The sequence below is a fragment of the Clarias gariepinus genome, chromosome 11, assembly GCF_024256425.1.
Source record: "Clarias gariepinus isolate MV-2021 ecotype Netherlands chromosome 11, CGAR_prim_01v2, whole genome shotgun sequence".
Taxonomy (NCBI): Eukaryota; Metazoa; Chordata; class Actinopteri; order Siluriformes; family Clariidae; genus Clarias; species Clarias gariepinus.
This window is the reverse complement of record NC_071110.1, coordinates 24019660-24043377: the sequence shown is the minus strand read 5'-3', so window position 1 is coordinate 24043377 and position 23718 is coordinate 24019660. Positions and strand designations below refer to the sequence as shown.

Sequence of the window (23718 nt, the reverse complement as noted above, 5' to 3'; positions counted from 1 at the left end):
GTAGGTGAGGAGATTTTATTGAATTTCTGCTGAGAGAGAAAGAGTGTGTGTGTGTGTGTGTGTGTGTGTGTTACCAGTCAAAATAGTATGCTGGTTTTTTTTTTTTTTTTTTTTTTTACACACACTTAGACCTACCAGCTTTCATTTCAAGCGTGCCACAAGAAAGAACACAGTGAGTCATCGCTAGAGTAAAACCAACACAGCCCCCATGTCCCTGTAGTACAGGACGTTCATACCTGGCCATCATGATAGTGCCGATGAAGCCAGTGTGTCATGTGTTTTAACACATCTAATTAAAAAGAAATGGCTCCCCAGTGACCCAACAGATTAAACTTTACAAGTTCTGCTTTCAAACGCTTTTAAATGGGCGCCTCTTATTTATTTATGAGGACGGCTTTTTAGTTTGGCGTCCGGTTGATTGCATGCAAATCGAACTGCTGGCCGCGGTATCAGTGCTGCAGAGATGATGTCATCTTCATCGGCTTAATGCTTGCAGCAGTGGCTGTAGCAGCACTCGTTCTGTCCCCCCACCCCGGATAGGCAGGCGCACACACACACACACACACACACACACACACAAAGTGAGTTTGTAAAATTTTCCCGCACAAAAGATTGTAAACGTTCTCATGCAATTTTTGTACATTTTCACTCCTGCAGTCGTAATATTCAACATTGTAAAGGTCACGCAGCTTTTTTTGATGCTGGCATACTACGACGTTTGCCTGAAAAAAAGAAAGAGCTCAGCAAACTGTCCAGGTGAATACCATCCTCTTTCTGTCATATGCCAGGATTATATTGTCATGAGTAGATGATTGCAGCGTTGTAAACTTTTACGTTATTTGTCTTTCGTTCAGTGTAATGTTGAGTCTGAGAGCACGGCTGCTAAAGCCAACAAGCAGCTTTTTTTTTTTTTCTTTTTTCTGTGAATGTCAGTGGGCCATGGCAAAGGAAGAAAGCTGTGATTTACGCATCTTGGAGCACAAGTACTCTTATTCAGCAGCAAGAATGTTCCAGCTTCTAGATGGCGGGACAAGGCGGTAGGTAGTGAAAGCCAGCCGGTGTTCAATTATGGTAATTAAAGCCCTGGTATGAATGGTGTGAATAGCCGAGTAGTGGTGAGGCCTTGAAAAGCATCGTGTTTGTTCAAAGAGGAGATGGAGTTCCTACTTAATTATTAAGGTAATCGACTTTGAAAAAAAAGAATTTGGTAAAGCGATGAAGGACGTAGGTCTGGTTTATTTCTCACACGCTGTTGTAGGTTTACTTGGACGTATTTACATTTTAAGCTTTTGGCAATTCAGCCTTCTCCATCCAAAGGAAAAAAAACTGCTCACACAAAAAGATCAGGGTTTAAGAATGCTACCGATCAAACGCCAAAAAAATGTTTGTTTTTTTAAGTGTTCATATGAGGCTGTTTTTCACATACAGTATTTAGCATTGTCTCAGTTTAAATCAAACACTAGTATGTTTCCCCAGTGAGCAGGCCGAGAACGCAACAATCGCATTCTTTAGCGGTGAACCAGACATGCTGTGTATTTTTGGATGGGAGCGATGACTTTTTTTTAATTTTATTATTATTGCTTTGTAGTGCTGATGAGGTGCAAACTGATTTGGTATAGGACTGAGCTGTGGAAATGCAATGTTTTCTGGCTTTTTGGAAAGACGAGCGAAAAACTTGTTTTTTTTTTTTTTTTTTTTTTTTAGAAGATGCATCCACTAAAAATATAAATGTAAAATTCTACATGGTTTCCAAACTGATCTAGAGCCACTGAGGGCCACAATCGTTATCGCTGGTCCCAAATTACTGGATAGAAATGCGTGGGTTGCATCTGGAAGAGCATGTGGCATAAAACCTGTGCCAAGTTCAATATGTAGATCTGATGGTCTGCTTTGACAACCCCTTAACAGAAGCAGCTGAAACAAACAAACAACATTGACCATTGCTATTATCTAGGGGAGTAACAATGCATCGAGATGATGTGCTACATGGAAATGTCCAATTTACATTGTGGAAATCCGAATTCTATTTATGACTTTGCGCCATTTGAATGCCAAATGACCCAATGTGTGCATCCCTAGAGTTAGATACGGAGCACATGGTGGTCACATGATTTTGATATTTTGTATGGCATTATCAGAAATCATCCCCTCTTAACATGATCAGTGCTTCCTGATCACGATGAGCGCATTAGGTACGCCTGTTCGACTGAACGTTAATGAAAAAACCTAATTAGCCAATCACATGGCAGCAACCCAATGCATTTAGGCATGTAAGTATGTTTGTGATGATCTGCCGAAGTTCAAACGGAGCTTCAGAATGGGGAATAAAGGGCACTTTAAGTATCTTTTGAATGTAGCATTGTTGTTGGTGCCAGATGGGCTGGCCTGTATATTTCTGAAACTGCTGATCATCTGGGATTTCCATCTCAAGGATTTGAAAAAGTGAGCAACAGTTCTCTGGGTGAAAATGCCTTGTTGATGCCAGAGGTCAGGGGGAGAATAGCCAGAGTGTTTTGAGCAGATAGAAAGGCAATAGTAGCTCATAGAACATGTTGTTCCAACCGAGGTCTGGTGAAGAGCATCTCTGAGTAGTCAACACAATGAACGTTGAAGCAGATGGGCTACAGCGGCAGAAGACCACGCTGGGTGCCAGTCCTGTAAACGAATGACAGAAAACCGAGGATACAATTCGCATCCGCAGTTGGACAATAGGATGGAAAAGGGGAAAAACAGTGCCTGATCTGTTGAGACTCAATTTCTGCTGTAACATTCAAATGTTACGGTCAGAATTTGGCATAAACAGCATGAAATCATGGACACAATGATTTTATGTTGTCATCCTGACTTGTATTAATGGTAAGGCTGCCCGTGGTGGTGGTATGAGAGATGTTTTCTTCGCACGCTTTGGGCCCCTTAGTACCAATCGAGCAAGGTTTAAATGCCTGACTGTTGTTGCTGATCATGTCCGTTCCATGTCGAGCAGGATAACTGGTTTCTTGAACATGACAGTGAGATCACTGTATTCAGATTTCCTCCACAGTCACCAGATCTCAATCCAACAGAGCGGCTTTGAGATGTGGTGGAACAGGAGGTTTGCATCATAGACGGGCAGCCAACAGATCTGCTGCAACTGAGCAATGCTTTAATGTGAGCATGGACCAGGGGATCTCTGAGGATTGTTTCCAGCACCTCGTTGAATCTATGTCACAAAGAATTAAGGCAGTTCTGAAGGAAAAGGAAGGGCCAACCCAGTACTAGCACAGTGTATCTAATTGAAGCTGCCTGTGAAGGTGTATGGGCACACAAACCACGTCATGGCTGTTATAAAGGAGCTCTTCAGTAGGTCTTGAACAACACCTGCCCTGGAGCCTTTTTTCCCCCTCATTATCTGAGAAGCTTTTGATGTTTTAATCAATAATTTTCCCCAGATCAGCCATTCTGTTTACTGTATTTTTATGCATTTATTTATTATAAAGGTATGTTGAGCCTGTAGTACATTTTATTTTCAGTATTAAACCTCTGAGTCAAAAATTATTCTCACTCCGATTATATCAACTTCTGTTGGTGGCGTCTTATCAGCACTTTCCATTCGAGCCTACTGTCCTTGCTGTGCAGGTGCGAATGTGTTACATCGGTTCATTACAGTAACTGTGGTGCGAGCAAAAATAGATGCCTCACTTGTAATTTGTACGAAAGAAGAGTTTATTTTTTTGTGGTTTAAGGGTGTACCTGGTGCTAAAACAACTCATGGAAGAGCATAAACAGAAGGGTTTTGGATATTTGCAAGAAAATTTTGGACCGATACTCCAAGAAAGATGAAAATTTCTTAAAGAGAATCATTACTGGCGACAAGACATGGAATCATTACTTTGAGTCTGAGAGTAAACAGCAGAGTATAGAGGAACGGAAACGCCGACTAAGACAAAGTTCAAAAGTCATCCATCAGCTGGGAAATTGATGCTTACAGTTTTCTTAGACTCTCAAAGGCTAGTATTATAACATTATCAGGAAAAATATTCAACAATCAGGACTGCTATCCAAGGGCGTTGTGATCTTGCATGACGATGGCTGTCCACACACTGCTTGACACTCTTCGTTTTGAGGTGTTAAAGCATCCTCTCTATTATCCTGATCTTGTCCATCAGAGTTTAATTCGCTTGGTTCCCTAAAAGCAGCCCTACGAGGACAGAGATTCACTTCTGATGAAGAAGCGAAGACAGTAATGTTTTTATTTTTATTTAATTATGTTCTGTGAGAAAATGAAACAAGCTAAGCAGGAAAAAAAAAAGTGTTAATTTTGCTGCATGCAGCCGTTGATAGAGATGTGCAGACAGACTAGAATATCTGAGTGCATTACAGAGAAAAGTCTTGTTACATGTCTTGTATCTTGAGGGGTGCTGAGCTGTGCTAGAAGAATTGAAACACTACATGATGTACATCATATGTCAGTGGTGGATGTGTATAAATATTCTATTCAATTCAGTTTTATTTATATAGCGCTTTTAATAGCCGGTCACTGACGCAAAGCAGCTTTACAGAATCAAATAGAAATTATGGAAATGAGTTTGGAATGTGTGAGGAAATATGTATAAATCATAATGATCAGATTGTCTCTGATGAGTAAGCCGAGGGCAATGTTGATGAGAGGAAAAAACCTTGAGGAGGAGATGACAAAAGGAAGAAACCTTGAAAGGAAGTAAAACTAATCTTCATTTGGGTGACATCAAAAGGATTGATCACCAGTCATGCTGTTGTTCCGACCAACAGGGGAGGTGTTTAAGTTTATATGGAGTCCGGTTTCGTTGAAGGGCCAGGTACAAAAATGTTTGTAGGAAGTTCAGCCCTGAGTCTAAGGCCATCTTTACATAATCAAGTGGAACTATTTCCGCTCACCACAATGTGTGGGATCTGTGTCAGAAAATTTCCTTTCTGTCTAAGTAGGCATACTACACTTGCCAACTTTACAATTGCATCAGTAAGCTCATTATTATTATTTTTTTTATTCATCTTCCATACCACTTTTTCTGTACAACAGGGGTACTGAATTAAAATACAAAAAGGTGCAGTCAGTAAAATTTTCTTCGAACCTATCCAGATTTCATGTTTGTGTTTGGATTCAGATCTTCATGCAATTATTGTAAAAATCCAATCAATCTTTAGTGAATCTTTATCTGCACACTGCTGGGCTTTAAATAAATGTAATAGAACTTTTTTTTTTTTTTTTTTTTTAGAATTGCTCTGTCGTACAAGGCTCTCAGTTCAGGTTTTGTTTTCATCTCTAACGACCGGTATTTTGTCTCATAGTATCACTTCACATTACAGCTTTTTATTAGAGCCACTGTTTCGTAACGTATGAAACAAACTGGTTTTAGATTTCCGGCAGGAAGAATAAAAATCTACTGATCTGTTCATTTATCTTTCCAGTTCTTTCTTTTTTTTTGGAGTAAGCCGTGATGTGTCGAGCTTTTGTTTCAACGCAAACTATCGCATTAATTGGCTCTGTTTAGTGATGCGTATAGCCAGAGCTACTTCGAGGGAAAATTTTTTGATGCCTCCTGAAGTCTATTCCAGGAGACCCCTGGACTGGGCACATACGCAAAACAAACGCACGTTAAAAGCTATTTGCCTAATCTGTATGTCTTTGGACTGTCGGAAACTGGAGTACCCAGAGAAAACTCACCAAGCACAGGGAGCACATGCAAACACCGCACACACAGAACTGAGGCGGGATTCGAACCCTTGACCCTTGCTAACCACTACGCTACCATGCCGCCTTTTGTGAGCTCACGATTCTAAATGTGTAGCTGTCCAAGCACCAAAAATTTAGACATTACATTATAAGCTGTAGAGATTTGCTGCGGGGTCATGTGACAGCATTTGGATTGCAGGTTTTTTTTTTACAATGGTGCTGTAAACCTATTTTCTTCCTTGATGCATCCAAATATTATTATTTTTATTTTATTTTATTGTTTTGCCCAGTGGTTTTTACTTTGCAATAGAATATATAAAGGCTATAGAGTGAGGCTTGTGCTCGACGAGGGGAAGCGCTGCTAGTTTGTAGCATCAGAAGAGCCATCATATGAACAGCCCACACCCCGTCAGGGTTCTGAATTAAAGATGAGAAGGGCTTCGCCGCTCAGAATTTCAAATTGAAACGCTGACACATTTCATTTTCTTTTCCTCTCTCTCTCTCTCTCTCTCTCTCTCTCTCTCTGTTTCTTTGTCTCTGTGTCTCTGTGTTTTATTTTGCCCTCTTTAGTGTGTTTTGTCTAGGCGGAGGCTTGTTTGCGCTGTGTAAAATGTTCATGTGTAAAGTCAGGTGCTTGAGAGGATGGATTTGGGTCTAATATAGCTATCAGATACACACCTGCATTGCAGCAACAGGAGCAGCCACAGCAGGTGTTGAGGAGAACAGCCTAGAGAGGCATTTACTTCCGTTTAGCGTTTGTAATGGTGCACTTATACAGTATGACTGAACAGAGGAGGACTGGATGAAAAATAAACAGGATTTTTTTTTAACTTGCTCTTGTAGAATTTGAACTCTAGTATTTATAGAGTGGGAAAACCACCATGGTACATGAAACCCTGCCTGTGGGAATCCACAGTGGCTAGTTCGCTAGCTAGCTAGATTAGCTATCATCACTTTGTTTTGTTTTCCCCCCTGGCCAGATATTACAAATTTAACTATAAATATGCAAATAACTTGCTGTTTTTCTTCAGAACTACTCTTGGATCTACAAATCAGTAAGTTATTTGATCCATCTGAAGAAAAACAGCAAGTTGGGAATGCGATAGCTTGTTTCATACAACAAAATAAACTTTAATTAATTAGCAAATCTGGCTGACTAGCTTGGAAGCACCATTGGTAATCTCTTAGTAATTAGTGGATTGACAGACATGGCAAATTAGCAACCACAGACATTACGTTCCATATGTATATTTTTTCTAAAAAAGATTTTTTTGATTAATTAATTAAACGTAAAATTATTGTACAGTAAATCCCCTACATTCCGTCCGAAGAGATCATTCGTCAGTCCAATTTGTTCCACTCCAACAAACATTGTCTAGGTACTAGGATATTAACCCAATTTGCTATACACAGTAGAACACAGTACAAATCGTACCGATGGTTGAAAAATTTATGTTAAAAGAATAAGCAATGCCTGCCATCTTTTCACCTCGTTACATTCTCACTTTTGCCTCCATCTTAATTGCTTGACGCTACTTAGCAGTACAAGCTTTATCGCTGCTGTTTTACTCTTTCTTCCGGACATTCTGGGCTTGTACTGCACTTGCAAACGCTGCTCATGTGACAATGTACTGTACACGGGACATGCGATCTAACTTCCACGTTTGAACATGCACGAATGCATGTTCGTATCTTCGAACGTTCGTAACTCGAATTTTCATACGTAGGAGACTGTGTATTTTCTGATTTTTTTTTTTCAGTTTCATTCTTCATATAATTTTGATTTTCTAATTTATTTTAAATGTACAGGAGAAATGTAGCTTATTCAAGGCCCAGAATCAACATCTTAAAAAACAACTCCCAGGTTTACTCTTGTTTCATTTGTGTTGGCGCCATTGTGCTGTATCAGGGGTATAGCACCAGATTTGGGGCTCCTGGCTACAGTAGTGAGAAACACTGTCTGTCACATGAGCTACTTAATCAGCAAGCTATGACAAATAACAACATGCTGCACTGAACAAATCGACTCCTGTGCTGTTCTAGCATAAAATACTCATTCTTTCAGGCATATCAGGCTCACGTGTTCAGAATGAAACTGGGCAGAAATAAACTGCTCTCACGCTCTTGCTCTCTTTTTTTTTCTCTCTCTCTCTCTCTCTAGTGCATGCAGGGAGGTGGTGTGAGCATTATGTTGAGCGTGGTATGAGAGCAAATGAGCGTTTTCAAATCTTTTGAAAACTTTCTAACACTTTTGAGCTTGTGAAAACATAAATATATTAAGCATCTAACAATAGCGAGCACACAGCGTAATTAGTTTAATGCGCTGTTGTGTGAAGCTGTTGATCTCCTGGCGAAGTGCAGGGATGGCGGCTTACCCGAGCGATGGTGCCCGTCCTCTCTCACTCCGTCAAGGGATGCGCTGTGAGGAGCGGTGTGGTTTTAGTGGAGCAGGTGTTGCTGGCGGTGAGAGAATGTATCAGGTGTGACAGCATTGTGTCCGCATCGCGGATGAACAAGGCCGTGGTGGTGTTCGTTAAGGAGAGGGAGCTTGTACATCAGCTTATTGAAAATGGAATAAAGTTAAGTGGAGAACTTTATTCCGTTACTCCACTTGGTGCTACAAAAATGAAGGTTACCGTGTCGAACATTTCTCCTTTTATCCCCGATGAGGATATAGAGAGGGAATTGTCTCGATTCGGTAACATGGTGAGCAGTATGAGAATGGTTTCTCCTTTAGGCGTACAGTGCTCATGTTTCTGAGTAAGTCCACTCTGGACATCTCATTCAGAGTCACACATGAGGGGAAAATCATACATGCTGTACGCCAGCACATGGAGCATGAGGTGCTTCGAATGCGGGGACATTGGGCACAAAAAGTTCAGCTACCACATAGAGCACAGGTCAGGGAGAAGGCTGGGCCTAGTGGGTTCAGGGCAGTGGTGTAGGATGGAGCGGGCTTCAGTGTGGAGCATACAGGTGGTGTAGTGGTGCGGGATGGAGGTGTAGTGGTGCGGGATGGAGGTGTAGTGGTGCGGGATGGAGGAGATGCACAAACAGACAGTGAACAGATGACAGTAAATAAAAAAATGTGGTAAGCTAAATGATGGGTCATACAGGGAAAAAAGGCATGGAGAGCCCAGAGTGAAAGAAAGCACACAACACTCAGGAGGTCTAGTTTCAACAGGGGGCTCAAACACCGTAAGGGAACCAGTCTCATTGGGGGGGTTAAATAACATGGGTGGGGCAGGCAGTGTGGAAGAATCAACATCACTCTCAGAGCAAGATAAAGACTCGATGGATGAAGATTTAGAAGAAGACAACTTTTTTGATATATCAGATATCAGTGTGTCTTGTTTGGGGGGAGATTAACAGCTCTATACACTTAATGATATAGATGAATATCTGAAGAGAAAAATCAAAAGAAAAATCAATCAACATTGAAGACTATTTCACAGATGTTAAAAAATTTATAGTTGGTAGTAAAATTAAATGCACTACAAATTATGATCTTCTGAACAAAAGAAAGAGATGGCGCTTACAAAATCGCATAGTGAAATGGCGGCAGTCTCATGTAAATCACACTGGGTGCTTTCTGTTCTCTGTAATGCACTTTACATTTGTTTCTCCTTTCTTCTTTTACTTTCTTTAATGGATAATTTAAAAATAGGGTCCTTAAACATGAATGGTGGCAAAGGTAGAAGAAAGAGCAGTAATAGGAGACTTTATAACACAAAAGATCATCGATGTCTTGGTCATGGTTTCAATGTCAGTACTGGTGTGGCGATACTTTTTAATAAAGCAGTGGGCATGAGCGAGGTTGAAGTTACAGAATTTTTGAAGAGTCAAGTTTTAATGGTAAAAGCAGAAATAAAAAAAAAGTAAGTTTTTAATTTTTAAATGTGTATGGCCTAACAATAAAGGCGAGAGAATCCAACTTTTTAATAGAATAAAAAATACAATACAAAGAACCTTTAAATAAATCCACAATAGTAATGGGAGGGGACTGGAACTGGAGAGTAGACTTCACCCTAGACCGAAATAGTGAGGAACCACACCCAAAGTCTGCTGAGGTGCTCAACGAGCTTATGAAGCAGAATGGTCTGGTTGATGTGTGAAGGGATAAAAACCCAAATACAGTATGAGAAAATACACGTGGGTCAAAGTTAATGATACAAAGATCACTGCAGCGAGACTGCACAGGTTTTATCCCACAAAGCAGGCATTTCCCCCACTGGTTTTTCAGATCATCATCTGATTAGCATAGAGCTAATGATACCAAAAACAAAAAGGCAGTGCTGATACTGCATTTTAATATAAAACTATTACAGGATGAGATCTTTTTATAAAAATGTAAAGTTTTATGGAATGAATGGAAAGATAGAAAAAGGGTATTTTAGCAGTTTGGTGTAAGGTGGAAAAAATTCAAATAAAAATTTCTGCAAAAATTACACTGACTACACATCAGATGCTTTTAAAACCACTATAAAAGAACTCGTGGCCGAGACTATTCAAACAGAAAGCCAAATGGTCAGCAAGGACAACGTCAGAATGGGCTGTCTTCTGGAAGGAAAAAGAAAAGCTCTAAGCTTCTTCCTCCACAAACAAGGCAAAACAGCCCTGATCAGACATCGTATCTCCTGCATCAAGGACATGGATGCTCCCAGTGCTTTCTTCTTTAATCTGTCCAGAAAAATTAACCTCCAAAATCAGATAGTGTATCTGACACGAGTAGATAGAACAACAACAACTGAACCAAGTGAGATGATGAAAGCGGCCACAGACTTCTACACTCAGCTCTACTGTGCGGAGCCCTGTGATCCATCCTGCTGAGAGGAACTACTCGGGGAGCTTCCAAAGCTGTCCCTGGAGCTTAGCACTGTCCTGGATGCAGAACTTGAGCTACAGGAATTAACTAATGTTCAACAGCTCGCAACAGGACACTCACTAGGAATAGACGGACTGCCGAGTGAATTTTATAAACATTTCAGGAATGTAATAGGTGCTGATCTCTAAGTTTTTTAATCTGCTTTTGACAGTGGGAAGCTGTGAGCTGCACAAGGGCGGCTTTATCACTGATCCCAAAAAAGGAGACTTGGGGCAACTGAAGAACTGGAGACCAGTGTCACTACTATGCAGTGACCACAAAATACTATCAAAGTAGCTCGCAAACAGACAAACAGAGCATGCACTCAGTAGTTCACAACAGTCAGACCTACTGCATACCTCACCACACCATAACGGACAATCTTTATATAATAAGAGACATAATTGATCAATGTAAAACAAAACTGTATGAACTAGGTCTCTTATCGATAGACCAACGAAAAGCTTTTGATAGATATGACCATAAATACCTTTTCCGGACACTTGAATCCTTTGGTATAGGAAACTATTTTTTATGGTGGATTCAACTTTTATACTCTGGAGCTGCTCTTACACTTAAGATTGGCCTTTCCAAATGAAATGGGAAATTAGACAGGGATGCCCACTGTCTGGACAACTCTATAATCTCGCCATAGAATTGCTATACAAACTAAGAGTCAAGCTACAGGGTTTTCCTGTCAGAGGGTCATAGGAGAGACTTGTGCTGTCAGCATATACTGACGACGTAACAGTTTTTATTAAAAATCAAGGTGATCTTCAAGCTCTGACTAGTAACCTGAGCATCTACGCAAGAGCTTCCTCAGCACGTGTGAACTGGGAATTTTTTTTTTAATTGGGCAATGGCAAGAAATAGTACCCCCAATCTTGCCAGTTGGTCTCCAATGGGGCAAAGTCGGCCTCAAGTACCTTGAGGTGTTTTTAGGGACAGAAGATTTACAAAATAAAAACTGGCAGGGTGCAGTGGAAAAAGTGTGTGCCAAGTTGTCTTAATGGACCTGGGTCTAGCCTCAACTGTCCTACAGGGGGAGAGTACTGGTCATCAATAATCTGATCGCCTCCATGCTGTGGCACCGCCTCACTGTCCTTAAACCCTCTGAGACATTAATCAAAGAAGTGCAGAGGAAGTTGGTGGATTTTTTTTGGACTGGCCAACACTGGACCAGAGCCTCGGTGCTATATATACCTGTACAAAAAGGGGGGCAGGGCTTGATCGACCTGTCAGGCTGAATAAAAACCTTTAGACTGTAGGCTGCACAGAGGCTTAACTTTCAACTTTTAAAATAAATGTGAGATCCTTTTTATCTGTATTTTATTTCGTTTTTATGTGCTGGTTTTATAAACTGGGTGTATTTAATGTACCTTTTCGTACCTTTTAAACATTGCCCCAATACACCAGCTCAACACTGTATATACCATTTTTACTCAACCATTTTTAGTTCCAACCGTTTCATTGATCTGTTTTACTGAATTTACCTCAAAGTCCAATTGCTAAGCTTGTTTTCCCAATTTGCTAAATTAATGTTTTTGTGCCCTTTTATTAATCTATTTTACTTATTTATTAATTTATTCCCCTCCCCCTCTTCCACTTATTAATAACTAGTCTACCTTTTTCTCTTTGTACTCAAACACCTTGCCTTATTTATTTAATTCATTGATTATTTGTTTTTAGAAAAAGGATGAAGGAGAAAGAAATGTGGATACAAAAAACTTTGTAAAATAAAGGAACATTAAAAGTCAAAGTCTTTCTCGCTCTCCCTCTCTCTCTTTCTCGCTCTGCTTTTTTTTGTTTCTAAAATCTTTTATTGTATAGCACTGGATACCGCTACAGTATATCTATAACATTGCCTGAGGGTCCGTCACAGATTTGTTTGAACGTATACTAAGTGGCGGCGGTTCCATTACTGACCACAGCTCATAACATAAATTGTGCAACTAATTGAAGGTTCTCTATAGAGCTCTTTCAGTCACAAGATCCACAATCAAAACATTCTGGCAATCAGTCAGACCACAGATGATACCACCAAGACAAGTATTCATGAATCGTTGGCTGAATATTCCCCCATGGAATTTATTGACCATGTGATGAGAGGCCAGATGTTGAGAAACTTCAGTTACTGGATGTTATTTTTATCTAGCTCCAGCTGTTGTTTACGGCACTTCTGAGGATGGTGCACTGGTAGTGCAAGTATATTTTAGAAATGTACAGCTCTCTGATTAGGTTAGAATTTTAAACATGGATTTAATTGTAATCACGATTTAAGGTTAAACTACCATTTAGTGAAAATCGAAATATTGTTAAAGCAGAATGTTACCAACAGGGACTCATGTTTGTCAAGGGTTAGCCATGTGCCCCCACTGGATGGCTGATGACCACAAATCTCTCTTTTTTCTTTTTTTTTTTTTTTTGTCAAAGGAAAGCTGAAAAAACTGTCTTTGAGGCTTTTGACCCTTATGTGTTGTCTTTCTCATGCACTAAAATAGTCCTGTATTGAGAAACAGACGACAGGTTGTCAGACAAAATGGCGGCTGGCTTAGGATATGGATCTGAGCAGTCTTGTATTAATATACAAGAATAATATTAATTATCGTAAAAAATAATAATGTTTGCTTTAGTATGTCTTTTGTTTAGCCTTATTTAATGACAGTTGTTGTTTTTTGATTTTCAGGCTAACCTGAATGACTCTCATAACCAGATGGTTGTGCACTGGGCTGGAGAGAAGAGCAACGTCATCGTAGCTTTGGCAAGAGACAGCGTCGGAGCCACCGACCCCAAGAGCAGCTCGGTGAGTGTGTGAGATTGTGGTGATTGTGCTCGAAACTCATGACATTTCTTGCGAGTAGTGGAGAGAAAGCCTCACTCGTTCAGGTCTGCTACCCAGTGAAACCATGAGAGAACCGGGGCTTTATCTGTTCTTCATCTCAGATTGTGGAGGTCTCACAGGTCTCTCCCTGTCCTGTTGAAGCCACACTGTTATCTACACTGCTTGGCATCTTTTTTTTTTTTCCTCATGAAGTTGACACAATGCCAGCTTGTCTGACACAGCGGAGGAGCTGCTTTTGAATCAGCAGGAGCCATGGTGACAAATGCTGCTGTTTAACAGTTTATTCGTTACTTAAAAATGCTATTTACAGCTTTCCTACAGAAGGTGTACCATATTTGCACAACTCTTATTGGGGTATGAAACATTTATGTCTGTTTGGGACTCAATATATTTATTTTATGATGACAGTTGGTGCAAATGTTTTTCATATGCTGAAAACATCCCAGTGATTTTAGAAAAAGTTTATTAAAACTAGGTTTGCGAATTTCACAGATTTTTATTAACCAGTAGTCAAACGTTAACAATCAACTATCAGTTAATTATTAATAATTAATGACAACCAAACACACATTTCACTAAGTTTTATGAACAGTAAATCCCCTACATACGAACTTTCGAAGATATGAACATGCGCTCGCGCAAGAAGCGAGAGTAGAAGCAGCGGCAATGAAGTTGGTACTGCTAACAAGCGCCAAGCAATAAAGTTGAAGACAAAAGGGGAAATAATGATCAAATGACAAAGAATCAGTAAAAGAGCCTCTCCTAAGTGCTGCGTCTGCTAAATCCTCCAGTAATGCAGCTGAAACCCTGCTCAGTCGCTTCTTTTGACGTAACTGAATGGGTCGTCTTAGCGCAGGCCAATTATAAGATTATACGATCTCCGGAGGTTTACATTAGTGAGCTTCCTTATGCATACGTTTACACTAACTCTTGAGCATTTGTAGGATGTGAACTAACTAGAATTTATGAATGCAAACTTTTTTTGTGGTAAAACTCCTGCAAACAATGTAGAAGTTCTTTTAAGGTTTATTTATTAAACTGTATACCATAGGATATAATGGTGCTACAGAAGCTTATTCGTTTCTGCATTATAAAAAGTTTCAAGCGCAACTCGCACCCAGACGCATGAAGATTTTCAGCATAACGGCATGATGTCCGCCTTTTACGATTTGCTCCTCTTTACTTGCCTGTCTGCAGAATCTCTGTAAAATTACTCACTATAATAGTTTTGCAGTTACATGTCAGGAAATTGCAGTGCTGCCGAGCTATAGAGTGCTGACCTGTGCTCATGACAACATATTCTGTCTTTATTGGAGTCTGTCAGTTTGAAAAGCTCCATCTGTTTTTCACAGTCTCTGCATCTGACTTTGATTATATCATCCAAAAGCATGTCAGACAGTCAGTCGGACGTTTGCAACTCCCCAGTGTTCCCGGCTCTGTTTTTCATCTTGACCACAAGAAGTGCTGCTTTGTTTGGGTTCGGGGTTGAAAATTTACACAGAATGTGACATCGTTTAATGCGACATCCCATCTTTAAATGATCATGGTAGTAATCAACACACAAGCTGACGATTAAGGTTTCCAGAAGGCTGAGTAGGACTTAAATTAAAGAAACTTAAATTCCCAATATAGTTAAACCTTGGATTGCAAGCATACTTTCCGGTTCCGGAAGTGCACTTGTATATCAAGGTACTCGTATATCAAAGTGAATCTTCCCCATAAGAAATGATGGAAACTCATATTATTCGTTCCAAAGCCCAAAAATATTCATATAAAAATAATTAATACAAAATATAAAGTAAAAATAAAACTAATTATACTGCACTTTAACTTTGAAATGGATCGTGGCTAAAGTAAGATTAGTAAGGAGAGGACGAGAGGCGGCGACTTTCTTACACACGCACACACACACACACACACACACACACACACATATATATACACACACACTAATGGAATTACTGCTTTGTCGGCAAACTTCTTCAACAAGGAACGTCTCTAATGACACCGGCTTTTTATTCCTGTTAATAAAGAACAGTCACTACAGTTGGACACAAAGTAAAAAAATGCTTTACGCATACACACACACACGTGGTCACAATGGTATAGAAAACAGTATGCGCGCGCACAGATGTTGACTATACGAGATGACGCACATACACTGAGACATAAGCATGGGAGACGATTACCCACAATCTCACTGCATGAGAGAGAGAGAACAAACATTGGCTTAGTTGTGATCACATCACGCTCGGCAGACAAAGCATATATGTACAACTCGTATGTAAAGATCTCGCTCGTTTATTAAGTTAAAAAAAAACATGCCACTTTAGCAGCAATAGTTCCAGCAATAAGGATTAGCCTATTTTAGCGTAAAAGCAAAGCCCTGAGTTACAGTAAGTGTTATTGGTATCATGCAAGTATCTTTGCTTTCCAGGAAAAATCTAGTGCCACACATGCAAAAGTATGGAGTTTAAAAAAAGTGTACCCTTGACTAGGATTTGTTTACATGAGTGAGCTTTCTGACTCTACAGTGAAATGAGGAAGGTAATGAGAGGAAGTTTCCTGTCACCAACTTACTGGTTTCATGTAACTTCAGTATGTGTATTTGCGGAATCATATATGCTTTGATGTATTGTAGAACTAAGCCTAAGGCAGGAAGAGAAATTCGAGAACAGTGAGTTGACTTGACTCTAATTGTCTTCACACGGAAAATGGGGAAAAAATGGAGCCTGAATATAATGCATGCTGTAATGAAAGAGGAGCTAACTTCTTGTACGGTTTCATATTATTAGTTATACCACATTATTAGCGAAATATCATTGCTGTAAGGGAGGTACAATAAATCAAACATGTTCAGTAATCGGAGGGTGAATCACAGCTAAGAAATCGAAAAAGTAGAGGAAAAGATTGTGTTTTGTCCTATAACTTAAATTCCCAATATTTATGACATTAGACAAGAGAAATCAGACAGCGGTAAAAATATGACCTAATCGCAGTAAAAACATTCAGTTTAGCTTTTCTAATTAATATCTATTGATGCAGGTGTTTGTTTAAATTGAGAAAGTAGCTTTAAAGTTGATTATTCAATTCGGCACATAACTTTTTCAACATTTTGATTTCACTTATGGTGCAGGTCAAACTTTAGGCATGTATCCAAGTACTGCAAAAGTTTCAATAGATTGTCAATTTAAGGCGCATCCACCACTTACTTAGTTTGTAATCTTGCACATAACTGCTCATTACCTCACTTCTACTCAATATTTTGATTTAATTTATGGCACATGTTTAACTTCTGTCCAGCCAGTTTTGAAATCTGGCTGGACAGACATACAGACAGAACATTTTCTTAAACTTGTTTGTAAATAAACCTGAAAACACAAATTGGAATGACGAATAAGCTATGCCAACACAATAGTTGATTGTTTAAATAGAAGCTCTATTTGGTTAAGAGGTTAAGAGCTTATTTTGTAATGTACCTATGTAGCATAGCTATCATTGAACCAAGGTGCTGTTGAATCTTTAAATCTGAATAAAACAAGAGCGACTTGCATTACAATAAAGGTCAATACGAGAAGTTGATTGTTTTAAGGATGTACACAACACTGAAAACTTACATTTACAGGTAGTCCCTGACTTACGAACGAGTTCCATTCGCAAGTCGGATTTGTTCTCAAGTCTGACAAAGGGAGTCTTGTACGCTTTTGATTTGAATAAAGTGCATACAAATCTACTTGACTAAATCTTTGCCATCATGTGGCCAAAAACCATCAGGACAGCTTTATAGGACAGCCATTTTCTATCATCATGCTTCCAGACTGATGTATTCCGGACTGATGTATTGAACCCAGTGAGGCCGACTTATTTCTCCCGCACCCCATAGTATACATTCACTCATTTCTCCCGCACCCCATAGTATACATTCACTCATTTCTCCCGCACCCCAAGTATACATTCACTTGCACACTGAAAATATTGTGTATCTGGTGTCTATTTTTTGTACAATACACGTGAGCTACTTCCGTTATTTGTTCGCATCTACGAATGTTCGTAGAACCGTGGTCCGTTCATATCTGCGGAAATGTGTTATTTGAATATTCGTAAGTCTGGGACTACCTGTACATGGACCATATTTCTCCGATTAAAATCTTCCTATTTGAGATTCCATTTATTCTACTGTACAATCTAACTTTTTTTGACATGTGCAAAGTGCTTCTGCCCACTGTGAAGCATTTAATCTGTGAGAAATACAGCAGGAGAATGTATTTTTCTCCAGTTTTGAGGTTAGTTTAGGCTTCCCATCTTTTCCTTTATAGGCATGTTGCCTTCTTTGTTATGGTTGCTTACAAGCATCCAGTCTAAGGATGGATGCGTTTTACTATGTGTGAAATAGTGAGTCAAGAGATGCAGTGGATGAAAGCAGAGACAGGTGGGAAAGAGTGGTTTTCACCCAGTTTACAGATCAGAAATGGAAGCGAAATTTTCTTCCCGGAAACTAGTCATGTGAGTTACCCTGACATGGGGCAGACATGCGCAGAAATATATTTATTCCAAATAAAAAGGAACGATCGGATCCAACGTTTACATGGCTAATATTTACCTGTTGAACAGACGATCAAAAGTTTCACCACACCTCTAACAGCAGTCGTGCTGGATCGGGTCACACTGCTCTGACTGAAGTGTTTACGCCATGTGATTTTATTCCGATTGAGCAATACTTCCCATTATTAGTGGATATTAGGGCCTGTGTAAATGCATTTAATGTAACCATAAATGGATAAATAGTACAGCATGTCATTATTTAATCGATAAATCTTCTTGTACTTCTTTCTGTAAATCTCAACCATTGTGATTACACTCTAAAACGGTTTCAATTTGACTGAAAGAATTGCTGAGTTTTTTTTTTTTTATCTCTTTTCTTTTTATTTAAGCATAGCCATCTAAATTAATGTAAAGTAAATTATGTAATGACGTGGTTATTGCACACACAGCATTTTCTGCCTCTGCTCCTCCTGAATACAGAGGGATTTTTCCCGGCGGTTTTTCCCTCAGTTCGCCATGCCTCCCCAAAATACCTGTGATGCGTGAGAAACACTCCTCATGGATTCTCTGTTTAATCCATTTGAGCAACCATGAGCACACACAAATGACGCATTCTTCAGAGTTCTTTATATGTAGAAAATCAGTTTGCGCCATGTAACACAGTAGACATGATGGAATGTGCAGAACATCTATTATATTGTGAATTATGTAACCATGAAATTATAAATAGGACTAAAGATGATCAAACTTAAATATACATACCATCTTTTTTTTTAATTTCCAAATTGTAGTGTAAGAGAATAAAAAACAAATACAGTACATGACGGAGGATATGGGGTATATGATATATAAGGTATATAATGGAGTTGCTTTATTTCAATTCACTTTGTTGATTATTTTTTTGTGCCATCTGTTTAAGACTTTCCCGTGCAAGCTTTTCATCAGACTGTTATAAAGCACTGACACTCCTGTTATAAAGCACTGACACTGGAGACTCCTTCCATGTGACACAACCATCTTCAGACAACCTATGTAACAGTATCAACAATATCCTGTATTTGTTCCTTAATACATTTCGAAGTTGTTTGAATATTATTATATATATTATAATATTACATTTCAAAGTTGTTTGAATATTATTATATATATTAATTAGGCGTTATTGTAGAAATTATAAGTGTTGACCCTTGCACAGTTTTTTTTTTTTTTTTTTTTTTTTAAACACCCATGTCTGTTTTTTTTTTTTTTTCTCCATTTTTGATTTTAATGTTGTTAATAGCAATGCATACTACTACTACTATAAGTAAGTTTTGTTCAAATTGTGCGCAGTTATAACTATATTTAATTACTGTTTTCCTACGTTTCCCGCAGGTTTACGTGTCGTATGATTATGGAACTACTTTCTCCCACATATCAGATAAATTCGACCTGCCTAGTGGGAGCGGCAAGCAAGTGATCTCGCAGTTCTACCACAGCCCTGCTGATAACAGACGTGTGAGTATATACTTCTGCAATCAAATCTTACACATGGGCCTTAAAGCACTAATGAGTGAGAACAGTTCAGGTTGTTTTGATGTGCGAGTGACTGCTGTGGCCCATCCTTCTCTCAAGGTGCGAGAGAGAGAGCGCGAGGGAGAGAAAGAGAGACTGTTTGTAGAGGAGCTAGTTATGGGCGTGGGTGCATTCTCATGAGACCCAGTGTGACAGCGTGACTAATATGCTCGGCCTTGCCCGTAGCCGTCGCCCTTGGCACCCAACTTAATTGCCTGCTTCAGGGAGGAGTTGCCAGTTGCAAAGACACCTGGGAATTGAAGTGATGCTCTACTCCATGATTCTGCAATGCGGCTCCTCAGGTCATAGTCCTGAGCCAGACCAGGACCCTGAGGCAGGAGGAGAACTAACGATAGTATTTTGCACAATGCCGCGTTAGCGCTGTGCCATTAGGATAGCTTTCCATTTGTATTTTAATGGACAAATTTTCTTTAATAATAACTAAGAATAAGGATAATAATAATAATATAGACAAATGACTGACTAAATAAACAGCCTGTGCATGCTGGCGGGTTTTTTGTTTATTAATAATAATAATAATAATAATAATAATAATAATAATAAACCAAAAACCTGCCAACATGCACAGGCTGTTTATTTAATCAATCATTTGTTTATATTATCATCATCATCATTTATAATAATAATGATATCATTCTTCTTCTTTTTTATTATTATTATTATTACTATTATTAATATTATCATTAGTTAATATTAATAATCCTATCTGATCAGGGTTCATGCAAATCTAAGATAAGATAAGCGTATTCCCTAAAGAAAAAGACATGACTGTTCATGGACGTGTCTTTTTATAGCAGCTTGGTCTCATTAGTTTTACCTCCCTGTGGAAGTGTGTGTTTTAAATCACACATGGTCATCTGTGAGCAATGTGTTTTACTTCTTGCCTCTTTCCTCTGTCTCACTGTTCTTAATTTCCCGAACCTTGGTTCATCCTCCTTCACATTTCCTCTCGTACCGGAGTGGAAGCCGCTCTGCCGGTAGCAGGGGGAGGTTACAGGGCGAGCACGTCGATACAGGATCAAACGGATGACACAGAGGGAGCCTTACAGCTGCATAATTACATATAAAGAACCATGATCCTTTAACTATATTACGAATGCTTTCTTTGTAGTCTTTGCTTTTGATCTTTTTGTGTTATTCTTTCCTATCCAGGTCAGTTAGAGCTAAGGTAAAGAACTGTGGGCTGAAGAGATGTTAAGAATCTCTATGAGATTGTATGTATCACATATTTCTGTGGTGGAAATCAAATGATGATCCCAGTATAATTAAATGATGGGAGGATGGAAATTACCAGTCACTTCCCAATACAGTATCATGATACCTAGGTTCTGATTGGATTGAATCTTAAGATTTTATAAATGTTACATTTTGCTCTGATTTTGTTACAATTTTAAACCTTTAAAAAAGTTACGAGTAATTAAATGTAGCCTAAAACATTAATTTTCTTACATAGAAGTGGCTTTGAGCACCACGGCACGTGTGGCTTCTAATGTGTGATACATCGAGACCTGTGTAAGCGAGTACAGTTAGTAAGTTAAGACTAATTCAATGACGGAGTTAGAAGAAAAATGCAGATTGGAGAATTTTAACATGCACGATTTTTGATAATGTAACGCCATCAAAGTGTTTCTGTTGCGCCACTCGGAAGCTTCTGTGCTCTGTTTCTGTTATATTTCAGACTGATTGGCCAATCGACTGTCACGGCCAATCAAACTGACAACCACCCAATTCTGGTCACTGGCTGATCAACCCGGCCATCTTTATTATAAATGTTAAAATAGTTTTTAAAAAAATGTTTGTTTGGGGATACGCGAGTCACCCCGTAATTAAACTGCGATTCATAACTGGATCAGTTTTTGACTGTTTCTTTTGATGAGTAGTAATAAGCTCTGTAAATGTACAATACCCACTGCATGGCCAAAAAAAAAAAAGGCTAATGCTAAAAGTTTGCATTAGTGGCGGCACAGTGGCTTAGTGGTTAGCGCTGTCGCCTTGCACCTCCAGGGTCCAGGTTCGATTCCCAGTCTGGGTCGATTCCCGTCTGTGTGTGCATGGAGTTTGCATGTTCTCCCTGTGCCTGGTGAGTTTCCTCCCACAGTCCAAAAACATGCAGATTAGGCTAATCGGCTTTCCCAAATTGCACATTTCCAGTGTGCATGTGAATGTGCGTTGAATTAGCACTCTATCCAGGGTGTACCCTGCCTCATGTCCTAAGTTCCCTAGGATAGGCTCCAAGGCCCCCGCGACCCTATATACAGAAAAAGTGGTATTCCTGATGAAAGTAACTTTGTGTTAGACTATGATGTGCATTGTGGTCTCTTTTGCACACTTTTAAAATCCTGGAATCTGGTCATTCATTACATTCAGGTCATCAGCTGACTGTTTTTTTACGACATAACATTGCTGTGGGCGCTTTGCATGATGGGTGCATGCTCTTCACTTCTTACCCTGACGTGCCCATCGCTCTGGAATAGGGTCAATCTGGGCTCATCAGACCACATAATGGTTTTTTCCATTACTCCAAAGTTTAATATTTATTCTGGCTAATTGAATAAATAACTGAAGCATGTTTTTTTTCTGTTTAGCTTCACTTAGCAAGTGGTTTTCTTAAGGCCACACAGTTGTTTTTAGTCTGTGAGTTCTTGTCACATTGTGAGGGTGGACATGCCCTCATTTCATGATTAAACATAGCTGTGACTTCTACTGTTGATTTTTTATGACCAAATTATTCTTCCATGAAATAAGGAGTTACACAAGATAAGCTTTTTCTAGGTATTGTAATGTTGTCTTTGGTTGATGCAGGCTGATAATTTTTACTCTTTTGAAATAAGGGACTTTTTTTTTTTTCTCATCCGGCCACTGCAGTTTGTATAAATTTCAATAATGAGCCTAGTATTTAAATAGTTGGTTATGGAAGGATTCTACATATTCTGCATGTCTCAAATGGCACTACTCTATATGTTGATTAAAACCTACTGATACTAGATTATCAAGATTTAAATAAACGTTGAAATGCATGGTGCAGTCTTTTTTTTTCTTTTTTTCTTTTTTTTTTTTTTTGAGATGGCGATCATGACAATAGTCACACCAGCAGCAGAAAGGTTTTCTGTTGCTTGGTGCGAAAAAGCACTAAAACACTACAGTTTCGTCTTGGAAACCAGATGGACAGGGATGTTTTGTCCCTGAAGTGCAGTTAAGTGGACGTCGCATATAATCCCCCAAGCGAGTGTGTGAACAATTCTGATCGTCTAGCAGCTGTGCACATGCATGCAGTAGATGTGTGGTGTGATGAGTGGAACATATTCGCACCTTAAGTGTGAATGTGCATGTAGTCCTGTTTTCCTAGGATGAACTGAATCCACCCTAACCCTGACCAGACTTACTGTAATGTGCCCTCTAAACATGAATGACTAAACTGAAATGCATGAAAACACTAATTAGCTTTATATTTCTCCTCCTTCGTGTCGTCCTCAGTACCTTTTTGCGGACACCAAAAACAGTCACGTTTGGAACACCTTTGACTTCTGCAAGAGCGTCCAGAGATTCTCCGTCCCCTTCAAACCCACAGACCTGCTCCTGCACAGCAAGAAACCCAACCTGGTCCTGGGTTATGACAGTTCCCATCCAAACAAGCAGGTTTGTACCAAACGTTTAGACACGCTTGAGTGTTTTTGAAAGCAAGTTTTTCTTGGGAGTGATGAAATAGATGTTTGTTTTTTAACATGCAGGATAGCTATTTTAGTGTTCTGACTCAGTAGGAAATAAACTGTGCATTAAAATGTTATATTGCAAATCTTGGGCCAGTGGCACTTGTCCAAGCTGCGTGGTGATTCATCAGTGTTAAAGCCTTTAGCTAGAAGTTTCGGTCTGATTTTGCTGTATAATGAGTCATCAGCTGGGCTTGAAAACTCATGAACTTTTATCTGCTTCTCTTTTTTCTTTCAAAGCTTTGGAAGTCAGATGACTTTGGAGAAACATGGGTTTTGATTCAAGAACACGTCAAGTCCTATTTCTGGTAAGATCAATGATTGTAATTAAGTCCTGCCGGTGATTGACATAAGACACTCTGTGGAACTCTCTCCGGTTTTACTCCATCAAGAGTGGGAGGAGACCATGCATGTCCATTTTTATTATTTTTTTTTATTCCTAGTCATCCTGTGATGATGGAATATCCCCCATCATATCAAGGAAGGAAGGAATGGAAGGAAG

At 39.3% G+C, this 23718-nt stretch overlaps 1 protein-coding gene across 1 annotated transcript in view; it reads left to right on the top strand.

Moving 5' to 3' along the window:
• sorl1 (sortilin-related receptor, L(DLR class) A repeats containing) overlaps positions 1 to 23718 on the top strand; it is an 86898-nt gene that overhangs the window by 6811 nt on the left and 56369 nt on the right. The window contains exons 2-5 of the mRNA XM_053507264.1: positions 13240 to 13356; positions 19309 to 19431; positions 22984 to 23145; positions 23457 to 23524. Coding sequence (XP_053363239.1) covers positions 13240 to 13356; positions 19309 to 19431; positions 22984 to 23145; positions 23457 to 23524 — 470 coding nt within the window. The remainder of the gene's footprint in view (positions 1 to 13239; positions 13357 to 19308; positions 19432 to 22983; positions 23146 to 23456; positions 23525 to 23718) is intronic.